The sequence below is a fragment of the Pristiophorus japonicus genome, chromosome 3, assembly GCF_044704955.1.
Source record: "Pristiophorus japonicus isolate sPriJap1 chromosome 3, sPriJap1.hap1, whole genome shotgun sequence".
Lineage (NCBI taxonomy): Eukaryota > Metazoa > Chordata > Chondrichthyes > Pristiophoridae > Pristiophorus > Pristiophorus japonicus.
In genome coordinates, this window is record NC_091979.1 from 94765915 (window position 1) to 94778038 (window position 12124).

Below are 12124 nucleotides of genomic sequence, written 5' to 3' on the forward strand. Positions count from 1 at the left end.
GGCAAATGCATGGCAGATGCAGTATAATGTGGATAAATGTGAGGTTATCCACTTTGGAGGTTTAAAAACACGAAGGCAGAATATTATCTGAATGGCGGCAGATTAGGAAAAGGGGAGGTGCAGCGAGACCTGGGTGTCATGGTTCATCAGTCATTGAAAGTTGGCATGTAGGTACAGCAGGCAGTGAAGAAGGCAAATGGTATGTTGGCCTTCATAGCTAGGGGATTTGAGTATAGGAGCAGAGAGATCTTACTGCAGTTGTACAAGACCTTGGTGAGGCCTCACCTGGAATATTGTGTTCAGTTTTGGTCTCCTAATCTGAGGAAGGACGTTCTTGCTATTGAGGGAGTGCAGCGAAGATTCACCAGACTGATTCCAGGGATGGCTGGACTGACCTATGAAGAAAGACTGGATCAAGCTGAGCCTTTATACACGAGTTTAGAAGGATGAGAGGGGATCTCATCAAAACATAAGATTCTGATGGGACTGGATAGGTTAGATGTGGGAAGAATGTTCCTGATGTTGGGGAAGTCCAGAACCAGGAGACAGACTTAGGATAAGGGGCAGGCCATTTAGGACGGAGATGAGGAGAAACCACTTCACTCAGTTGTTAACCTGTGAAATTCCCTCTTGCAGAGAGTTGTTGGTGCCAGTTCATTGGATATATTCAAGAGGGAGTTGGATATGGCCCTTATGGCTAAAGGGATCAAGGGGTATGGAGAGAAAGCAGGAAAGGGGTACTGGGGTGAATGATCAGCCATGATCTTATTGAATGGTGGTGCAAGCTCGAAGGGCCGAATGGCCTACTCCTGCACCTATTTTCTATGTTCTAGGCACAGCCTGAAACTTGAGGCCATTGAGTTGGAGTTTAAAGTTAGTTGGTGGTGGGATGAAGTTTATTTGTGGATATGGTGGAATCGACTTGGAGATTTCTTGTGACCAGATTCAGAGATGGGTCTGTTTTGTAATTGATGCCACGTTGATGAGCAAAAAGATTTGGCCTTGCATTATAAACTTTAAAAGTAACCAAGATACTATTTGAATTTCAATCGTGAAATTGATGTGTGCTTTTGGACAGATTTCTTCGAAAGTTGTCTCTTTCTTTATTTGCTTTTGTAATGGGTGGCCCAGCATGCTTGCAATCGGAGTATATAGATATCTGTAAACAATTGCTGACTGAATTGATTTATTTTTTCGGGGAGTATTGTTTCAGCAATGTACCTTTCCACCAATTGCTAAATAGTGTATTTCTTGATTGGGGTAAATTATTTGCAGATAAATGCACTGAGGCAAGTTGGTTGATATCCACCTGAGCACTTATTTTTTCATAATTGTACATGATACCAGGTCAATGGATATCCGCAGATGGAAACTTGCACACTTGCATGTAGAATCAGAAATTTACAGCACCGAGGGAGGCCATTTCGGCCCTTTGTCGGTGCAGGTCAACAAGAAGCTATCCAGCCCAATCCCACTTTCCAGCTCTAGGTCTGAAGCTGTGCAGGTTATAGCACTTCAAGTGCACATCCAAGTACTTTATAAATGTGGTGAGGGTTTCTGCCTCTGCCACCCTTTCAGGTGGTGAGTTCCAGCCCCCCCACAACCCTCTAGGTGAAGAAATTTTCCCTCTTAAACGATAAGGGGTTATGGGGAGCAGGTGGGAAAGTGGAGCTGAGTCCATGATCAGATCGGCCAAGATATTAAATGGCAGAGCATGCTTGAGGGGCCTACTCCTGCTGCTATTTCTTATGTTCCTAAACCTGCTACCAATTACTTTAAATTTATGCCTCCTGGTTGTTGACCCCTCTAAGGGAAATGGGCCCTTTCTATCCATTATATCTAGGCGCCTCAATTTTATACATTTCAATGAGGTCTTGCCTCGGCCTCCTCTGTTCCAAAGAAAAAAAACTCAGCCTATCCAATCTGTCCTCATAGCTAAGATTCTCCACTCCCGGCAACATCCTTGCAAATCTCCTCTACCCTCCAGTGCAACCACATCCTTCCTGTAATGCGGTGACCAAAACTGCATGCAGTACTCCAGCTGTGGCCTAATTAGTGTCTTATACAACTTGAGCATTAAACTCACCCCCACCCCCCAACTCTTGTATTCTATTCCTCAGCTAATAAAGGCAAGCATTCTGTATGCCTTCTTAACCACCTTATCTATCTGGCCGCCTACTTCAGGGGTCTGTGGGCATGCACTCCAAGGTCCCTTTGTTCCTCTACACTTAATATCCTATCATTTAATGTGTTCCCTTTCCTTGTTGGCCCCCTCCAAATGCATTTCCCCTCTTCTCTGGATTGAATTCCATTTGCCACTGTTCTACCCACCTGACCAGTTGACTGACATCTTCCTACAATCTACAGCTTTCTTCTTCAACCCCACAGCTGATTTTAGTATCATCTGATCTGATCATTTTCCATCAGTCTGACTCTGGATCAGTTCCTATGGACTGGAGGGTAGCTAATGTAACACCACTTTTGTAAAAAAAAAAAGGAGGGAGAGAGAAAACGGGTAATTATAGACCAGTTAGCCTGACATCAGTAGTGGGGAAAATGTTAGAATCAGTTATTAAAGATGAAATAGTGCATTTGGAAAGCAGTGACTGGATCGGCCCAAGTCATTGTGGATTTATGAAGGGGAAATCATGCTTGACAAATGTTCTGGAATTTTTTGAGGATGTAACTAGTAGAATAGACAAAGGAGAACCAGTGGATGTGGTGTATTTGGACTTTCAAAAGGCTTTTACAAGGTCCCACAAGAGATTGGTGTGCAAAATCAAAGCATATGGTATTGGGAGTAATGTATTGACATGGATAGAGGACTGGTTGGCAGACAGGAAGCAGAGAGTCGGGATAAACGGGTCCTTTCAGAATGGCACCCCAGCTCTTTACAATATACATTAATGATTTTAGATGATGGAATTGAGTAATATATCCAAGTTTGCAGAGGACACTAAACTGGGTGGCAGTGTGAGCTGAGGTAAGAGGCTGCAGGGTGACTTGGACAGGTTAAGTGAGTGGGTAAATACATGGCAGATGTGGATAAATGTGAGGTTATCCACTTTGGTGGCAAAAACACGAAGGCAGAATATTATCTGAATGGTGACAGATTAAGAAAAGGAAGTGCAATGAGACCTGGGTGTCATGGCTCATCAGTCATTGAAAGTTGGCATACAGGTACAGCAGGCGGTGAAGAAGGCAAATGGTATGTTGGCCTTCATAGCTAGGGCATTTGAGTATAGGAGCAGGGAGGTCTTATAGGAGCAGGGAGGTCTTACTGCAGTTGTACAGGGCCTTGGTGAGGCCTTGCCTGGAATATTGTGTTCAGTTTTGGTCTCCTAATCTGAGGAAGGAAGTTCTTGCTATTGAGTGCAGCGAAGATTCACCAGACTGATTCCTGGATGGCTGGACTGACATATGAGGAGAGACTGGAATCAACTGGGCCTTTATACATGAGTTTAGAAGGATGAGAGGGGATCTCATAGAAACATAAGATTCTGACGGCACTGGACAGGTTAGATGCGGGAAGAATGTTTTCGATGCTGAAGTCCAGAACCAGGGGACACAGTCTTAGGATAAGGTATAGGCCATTTAGGACTGAGATGAGCAATTCTTCACTCAGTTGTTAACCTGTGGAATTCCCTACCGCAGAGTTGTTGATGCCACTTCATTGGATATATTCAAGAGGGAGTTGGATATGGACCTTACGGCTAAAGGGATCAAGGGGTATGGAGAGAAAGCAGGAAAAGGGTACTGAGGGAATGATCAGCCATGATCTTGAATGATAGTGCAGGCTCGAAGGACTGAATGGCCTACTCCTGCACGTATTTTCTGTTTCTATCTGCGGACTTAATCATACCCCCTATATTCGTCTAGATCATAAGAACATAAGAAATAGGAGCAGGAGTAGACCACCTGGCCCCTCGAGCCTGTTCCGCCATTTTAATAAGATCATGGCTGATCTGATCATGGACTCGGCTCCACTTTCCTGCCCACTCCCCATAACCTTTTATTAACTTTATCACTCAAAAATCCATATCTCTGCCTTAAATATATTCAATCATCCAGCCTCCACAGCTCTCTGGGGCAGAGAATTCCACAGATTTACAACCCTCTGAGGAAATTTCTCCACCTCAGTTTTAAATGAGCGGCCCTTTTATTGAGACTATGTTCCCTTGTTTTAGTTTCCATGGGCCCAAGTTTCGGGCCGCGCCTAAAACGGTGCAGCCTGGACCTGGACGCCCGTTTTTCACGCCACAAAGGCGCAGCACGAGCTGTGGGGGGGCGGAGCCAGGTCCCTGCGCTGAAAACAGTGCTGGGACCTCCGCACATGCGCGCTACAGTGCGCCCAAAACTGTGGGAGGGGCCTGAAGCACGCAGCCCCTAGCCCTGGCCAAATGGCCTCACTGGGGCTGCGTGCATAAGGCTCACCTCCCTGACCCCCGCTCTCCCCCACCACACCACTGGCAACCTGACCTCCGCTCTCCCTCCCCCTCTCCTCTCCTCCCTCCCTCCCCTTCTTCCCCCTTCTCCCCCTCTCCCCCTCCCCTCGCTGTCAGAAACAGTGAGACACACACAGATAGACACACTGGGGGGGGGCCATCCCAGCACGCTGTTGGAGGACTGCTGCAGTCGGTAAGTAGAAAATGTTTTATTTATAGATTTTTTAATTTTTTTTTGATTTTATTGGTTGATTTATTGATGTATTTATCATTTATTATTGATGTCTATTTGTAAAACTGAAGTGTTTAATGTTTGTAAACTTCCCTTTAAATCCCCCCCCCCCCCCATTCCCTACGGCTGATTTTCTAAGTGTAGACAAGGTTTTTCTGAGCGTACAAAAATCTACACTTACTCCATTCTAAGTTAGTTTGGAGTATGTTTTCACTGCCTAAACTTTCAAAATGGGCGCAAGTGGCCGGACACTCCCCCTTTTGGGGAAAAAAAAAAATCTGTTCCAAACTGAAACTGTTCTAACTGACTAGAACTGGAGCAAACTAAATGCCAAGAATTGCAATTTCGAAGATACTTCATTCTAAACCAGTTGCTCCAAAAAAAACAGGAGCAACTCTGGCTGAAACTTGGCCCCCTATGAGTGGAAATATCCTCCTGCTTACAACTTGTCGAACTCCCTCATTATCTTGTGTTTCGATAAGATCACCTCCCATTCTTAACTTTTTTTTTTGTGTATAGGCTCAACCTATCATAAGATAACCCCCTCATCTCCGGAATCAACCGCGTGAACCTTCTCCGAACAGCCTCCAATGCAAGTATATCCTTCAAGTACAGAGACCAAAACTGTATGCAGTACTCCAGGTATGGCCTCACCAATACCCTGTACAGTTGTTGCTAGACTTCTCTGCTTTTATACTATATCCCACTTGCAATAAAGGCCAGCATTCCATTTGCCTTCCTGATAATTTGCTGTACCTGCATGCTAACGTTTTGTGGTTTCATGCACATGGACCCCCAGGTCCCTCTACTACCGCACTTTGACATTTTTCTCCATTTTTAAATTATAATTTGCTTTTCTATTTTTTTTCTGCCAAAGTGGATAATCTCATTTTCCCACATTATAGTCCACCTACCAAATTTTTGCCCACTCACTTAGCTTGTCTATATCCCTTTGCAGATTTTTTGTGTTCTCTCAATTTGCTTTTCCCACCCATCTTTGTATCAACAGCAAACTTGGCTACATTACTCAGTCCCTTCATCCAAGTCAGTAGTGTAGATTATAAATAGTTGAGGGCCTAGCACCGATCCCTGCAGCACCCCAATAGTCAATTTGCCAACCGGAAAATTACCCATTTATCCCACTCTTGTTTTCTGTTAGTTAGCCAATCCTCTATCCATGCTAATATTACCTTCAACCCCGTGAACTTTTATCCTGTGCAGTAACCTTTTTATATGGCATTTTTTCGAATGCCTTCTGGAAATCAAAATACATCACATCCACTGGTGTTTTGCCCGGCCCCACCCTGTTACATCCTCAAAGAACTCCAGCAAATTTGTCAAACATTTCATAAAACCATGCTGATTCTGCATGATTGAATTATGCTTTTCCAAATGTCACACTACTGCTTCCTTCATAATGGACTCCAGCAATTTCCCAATGACAGATGTTGGGCTAACTGGTCTATAGTTTCCTGCTTTTTGTCTGCCTCCTTTTTTTAAATAGGAGCATTACATTTGCGGTTTTCCAATCCCCTGACTGCCCCAGATTCCAGGGAATTTTTAGATTACAACTAATGCATCCACTATCTCTGCAGCCATTTCTTTTAAAATGCTGGGATGTAAGCCATCAGGTCCAGGGGACTTGTCCACCTTTAGTCCTATTGGGCCCAAGTTCCGGGCCGCGCCTAAAACGGCACAGCCTGGATCTGGACGCCCGTTTTTCGTGCCACACAGTGCGCCTAAAAAAAAAAACACTCACCTATTCTCCGGCTCCCTGCAGGTCCTCGAGCTGTGGGGGGTGGAGCCAGGTCCCTGCGCTGAAAACTGTGCCGGGACCTCTGCACATGCGCGCTACAGTGGGCGTGCATGTGCAGTAGCTCCGGGCAGCCAAAACTGTGGGAGGGGCCCGAAGCACGCAGCCCCTAGCCCTGGCCGAATGGCCTCACTGGGGCTCTGGATAAGGCTCTCCTCCTCCCCCCCCCCCCCCCCAAAATCTCCGCTCACCCCCGGCGACCTGACCTCCACGACCCCCCCCCCCCCCCCCCCCCCCCCCCCCCCCCCCCGACTCATGACCCCCCCCCCCCCCCCCCCCCCCCCCCCCCGGCGGACCCAAGACCCGACTCCACCTATGTGTAAATCCAGCCCAAAGTCTTGGGCCCGGCTGTTCAGCCAGCCTCTCCTTGACCTCGGACTCTGACTCCCGGCGCATTATTTGTACAACCGTTTCACTGCCTAAACTTTCAAAACGGGTGTAAGTGGATGGACATGCCTCCTTTTTAAAACACAAAATCTGTTCCTAACTGAAACTGTTCTAACTGAATAGAACTGCAGCAAACTAAATGCTGAGAATTGCAATTTCTAAGATACTCCATTCTAAACCAGTTGCTCCAAAAAAAACAGGAGCAACTCAGGCCGAAACTTGGCCCCATAATTTTACCGAGTACTACTTAATTAGTGATTGTATTAAGTTCCTCCCTACCTATTGCCCTTGATTATCCACTATTGGGATGTTTTTAGTGTCTTCTATCGTGAAGACCGATACAAAATACTTGTTCAAAGTCTCTGTTCTCCATTATTAATTCCCCAGTCTCATCCTCTAGGGGACCAACATTTACTTTAGCCACACTTTTCTTTTCCTTTATGTACCTTACTATCTTTTTATATTCTGTGCTAGTTTACTTTCATCATCTGTCTTCCCTCTCTATCATTTTTTTTGTTTTTTGCTGGCTTTTAAAAGTTTCCCAATTCTCTGGCCTCCCACTAGTCTTGGCCACATTGTATGCCCTTGTTTTCAATTTGATACCATCCCTTATTTCCTTATTTAGCCACGGATGGTTATACCTTCAGTCTTTCCTTCCCATTTGGGAATATTTTTGTTAGTTATGAAATATCTCATTAATGTCTACAACTTCTCATCAACCATCCCATACTTTAATCTATTTTCCCCAGTCCACTTTAGCCAACTCTGCCCTCATACCTTTCTAGTCTCCTTTTATTTAAGCTTAGTACGCTGGTTTGAGAACCAACTTTCTCACCCTCCAACTGAATTTGAAATTCAACCATGTTATGATTGCTCACTGATGTATACAGGGTACCACAAAAAGCAAGGGACCTAGTACTGAGCCCTGCAGAACCCCACTAGAAACAGCCTTCCAGTCACAAACACACCCATCAACCATTACCCTCTGCATCCTGCCTTTGAACCAATTTTGGATCCCAATGGGCTTTCACTTTTGTGACCAATCTGCCATGTGGGACTTTATCAAAAGCCTGGCTAAAATCCACATGCACTACGTCAAACGCACTACCCTCATCAACCCTCCTTGTTACCACATCAAAATTCAAATTAGTCACACACAACCTCTGTTAACAAATTCGTGCTGCCTGTCCTTGATTGATCCATGCCTTTCTAAATGAAGATTTAACCTGTCCTTCAGAATTGTTTCCAATAATTTTCCCACCACTGAGGTTAGGCTGACTGGCTTGTAATTACTCGGTCTATCCCTTTCTTACTTTTTAAATAAAGGTACCACATTAGCAGTCCTCTGGCACCACACTGGAAGCCAGAGAGGATTGGAAAATGGTCAGAGCCTCTGCTATTTCCTCTTGCTTAACAGCCTGGGATACATTTCATGCAGGCCTGGGGACTTATCCACTTTCAAAGTTGCTAAAACTCTTAATACCTCCCCTGTTTATTTCATCTAATATTTCACACCTCCTCCCCAATAGAAATGTCTGCATCGCCCCTCTCGTGAAAACTGACGCAAAGTATTTAAGAACCATACCCACGTCTCCCACCTCCACACACACATTACCCTCGTGGTCTCGAATAGGCCCTACTCTTTCTTTAGTTATCCTCTTGCTCTTAATATATTTATAAAATATCTTTGGGTTTTCCTTGATTTTACTTGCCAAGAATTTTTCATGCTCTTTGCTTTCCTAATATCCTTTTTAATTTCATCCCTGCACTTTCTATACTCCTAGAGATTCTGCAGTATTGAGCCCTTGGTATCTGTCATAAGCTTCCCTTTTTTTCTTTATCCTACCCTGTATGTCCCTAGACATCTAGGGGGCTCTAGATTTGTTAGTCTCTCCCTTTTTCTTAAAGGGCACATATTTGGTCTGAACCCTCCGCATGTCATCCTGGAATGCCTCCCACTGCTCTGACTGATTTACTTTCAAATAGCTGTTTCCAGTCCACTGGCTAAATAACCTCTGCTTAACAAAATTGGCTTTTCCCAATTTAGAACTTTTATTCTTTGTCTATCCTTGTCCTTTTCCATAACTACCTTAAATCTAACTGAATTATAGTCACTAGCACTGATGCCCCTTCCACCCACTGAGTTTCATTCCCTAAAACGAAGTCCAGAACTGCCCCCTCCCATGTTGCTCTTGCTACATACTAGCTAAAAACGTTTTCCTGAATGTGTTTTGGGAATTCCACACCGTCTATCCCTTCTCTCTAAATTTTATCCTAGTTAATATTAGGGTAGTTGAAATTCCCTACTATTACTGCCCTATAGTTTTTGCACTTCTCAGAAATTTGCCTAAATATTTGCTCTTCTATCTCCCTCTCACTGTTTGGTGGTCTATAGTACACCCCCAGCAGTGTGATTGCCCCTTTTTGTTTTTTCAGTTCGACCCCATATGGCCTCATTTGTTGATCCCTCTAACATATCATCCTTCCTCACAGCTGTAATAGTTTCTTTAATCAATACCGCAACCTCCACTCTTCCCCCTTTTACCCCTCTATCATGTCTGAATCCTGTAACTGGGAATGTTGAGCTGCTGTACCTGCCCCTCTTCTTTTTTTTTTTTTAGTCATGCCTCTAATAGCTATAATATTACTCAAGTGTCTACCTGTGCTCTCAGCTCATCTGCCTTATTTGCTATACTCCTTGCATTGAAGTATATACCATTTTAGTACAGCCAAACCTCTCTGTTGATTATTTTCTAGCCCTTGTTTCCTCTCCTTCAAATTCACTTTCTACATTATTGCTTTCCAATTCCAGCATTATTTCCCTCCCTTTCATTAATTTCTGTAACTTCCATTGAAACTTATTTGAATTATGTCCAGTCTGTTTTGTTTTAAGTTTTCTTTGGCCATAAACTATTAACTTGGTGATTGGTCAGTGGCATAATGTCACGTCATATAATTTCATACAATGACTATTTCTGTTGCTGATAGCACAGCCGGCATCACCACTATTAACATAGATTTTCTTCTGTTACCCTACCCCATTGTAAAGTTATATTGTCTTCTGCTTGGGTCGCCCTCAACCTTGCTCACCATTTTGTGGATGAGCGTGATGTATTGCAGTTTAACCACTGTTCCTAATGTGGTTAGGGGTGTGCAGGTTGTAATGGCTTCTCTTCTAACTTTCCTCTTTCTTGTGGGAAAACACTTCTCTCGTCAATTCCCTATATCCCAAGCACATTGGGAATTGAGATATTGTCCTGTGGGAATTGTGATGCGATGTTAAGCTACGTCCTACTATTTTAAAGTTTCATTGTGCTGCCCACCATGACCATCTTCAGTTGCATCTGCAGTGGTTTACTGAACAAAACTTCCTCCTCAAATCAGTTAAGCAGTCGAAGATGACTGGAGCAATAAAACTGCCACATCAATATTACTAGTTCTCATGTGATGGAATAATTAGAAGATTTAAGATTTCATTATAGTAGTGATTTAAGTGCCTTGTTTAGTATGTGTTTTTGTCTGTGTGCCTCCATCTCTGCTTGGGCATAAGTTGGTAAAATGAAGCTCTCTTGATCCTTTCAACAAGGAGAGTAGTCTATTGTACCTGCTAAATGCTATGCACAGAATGGTGTTTGTTTTAATTTTCTGTTGCTGCCACCAAATTGAGGAATAAGGTGTCCTAAGTGTTATTACTACCAAACTTGCATGCCCTCTTGAAATGAGTGTTTTTAACCAGAGTCAGTAAATCTGTTTGTTTGGCTGTTGTAGAGGAGCTTTTTTTCTTGTTAATTGAAGGCCTGCACAAGTTTAATGATTCTTCAAGATATCATTGGAGTGGAACTTTTATATCTCATTTAAAAGCTGGTCTACACAATATCTACTTTGTCTACCTTTTAACTAATATGGAACTAGGAGTGACTAAGAATTATACAAATATTTTCACTCCAGGTTTAAAGCACATTTAAGTAGAAGTTTAATTTTCAAATGTAAAAGCATCTAATTTTTTTTAATGTGTTTTGAGGATGGATGCCAAACCCTCAAGGATACCCCGAAGAGTATCTGTTGAAGCACACAACCCTTTATCAGCATCTTCAGCAGGAACAAAAAAGTTGTACGAGGGTAGATCAAATGGCCTGGGTGATTCATATGCAGCAAGAGAAACTCCAAAGAAATTGGAAACTGAATTTCAGGTAATGGCTACTTCAATCATCTTTGGAGCAAGTTGCAGAGGGGATAATGCCATTAAGGGATTTTAAAATAACCATAAGGACTTTAATTCATGTGTTGGGGGACAAGGAAATGGTGTAGGTCTAAAAGGATGAGATGATGGATTACCAGGATTTATTGAGTTTGGATGAGTTGCAGTTTGAGGATGGCTGCTAGCAAGGAGGACATTGTAGGAATTGAGTAAATGCATACAAGTGTTTTGGTAGGATGTCAGGAACAGAAGTAGAAATAAGCATCCTTGATGGATAGGATGTGAGGTTTTAAACCCTACTTTGGGTTGAAAAAGATACTGCAATTTCACATAGCCTGATTAAGTAGCTGGGGAAGGGTCAGTCAGTCTTGAGGGAGCAGAGTTTATGGTTTTGGTCATCCCAGTGTTTTAATTAGAGGAGATGTTGACTCCTCCATGACTTGATGTCAAGCATCAGCCATGATCTTGAATGGCAGAACAGGCTTGAGGGGCCATATAGCCTACTCCTATTCCTATTTCTTATGTTCTTCTTCTGACAGCCGATGTGGACAATTGGGGCAGAGTGTTGTCAGCATACATATGGAAGCTGACCCAGTGCATACGGATAATGGCTGAGAATGGAAGATTTTGGTGCAGAAGAGAAAGGCCGAAGGATAGGTCCTTGGTAATTCTTGAGTTGTGTAGAGACAGGAAGGGAAGCATTGTTGGAGATGCAGTGGCTGAGATGAGACAGATTGGAGTTAAACATGAGGGCAGTCTACAGAGCTGGTAGTGGAGGAGTATGGTTTTGTTAACTATTGAGACCTAACCCATCTTGGTTGCAAATGGTGCATGTTACTTGTGACTGTGACTAAGATGATTGCAATGCATTAAGCAGGACAAAGCTGCATGGAGTTCTGGGTGAGGTGGCCATGGAGCTGCAAGGCAACAACACCTTCGGGTATCTTGGAAAAGAAAGTGAGGTGAGATGTGGCAGTAGTTTGAATGGGTGGATTGGGTAATGATGAATTTGAAAGGGAGTGTGTTCCAGATCATGACAACTCAGTGCA

At 43.5% G+C, this 12124-nt stretch overlaps 1 protein-coding gene across 7 annotated transcripts in view; it reads left to right on the forward strand.

Moving 5' to 3' along the window:
- The window catches only part of marchf7 (membrane-associated ring finger (C3HC4) 7), a 116227-nt gene that overhangs the window by 18184 nt on the left and 85919 nt on the right, over positions 1 to 12124 (forward strand). For 5 of the 7 annotated variants that reach the window (XM_070875571.1, XM_070875567.1, XM_070875564.1 and 2 more), the window contains exons 2-4: positions 5197 to 5319; positions 10899 to 11067; positions 11953 to 12037. In XM_070875571.1, coding sequence (XP_070731672.1) covers positions 5268 to 5319; positions 10899 to 11067; positions 11953 to 12037 — 306 coding nt within the window. In that variant the 5' untranslated portion in view covers positions 5197 to 5267. Of the gene's footprint in view, positions 1 to 5196; positions 5320 to 10898; positions 11068 to 11952; positions 12038 to 12124 lie in introns of those variants that run through there. The other 2 variants (XM_070875570.1, XM_070875569.1) reach the window with 1 other exon arrangement.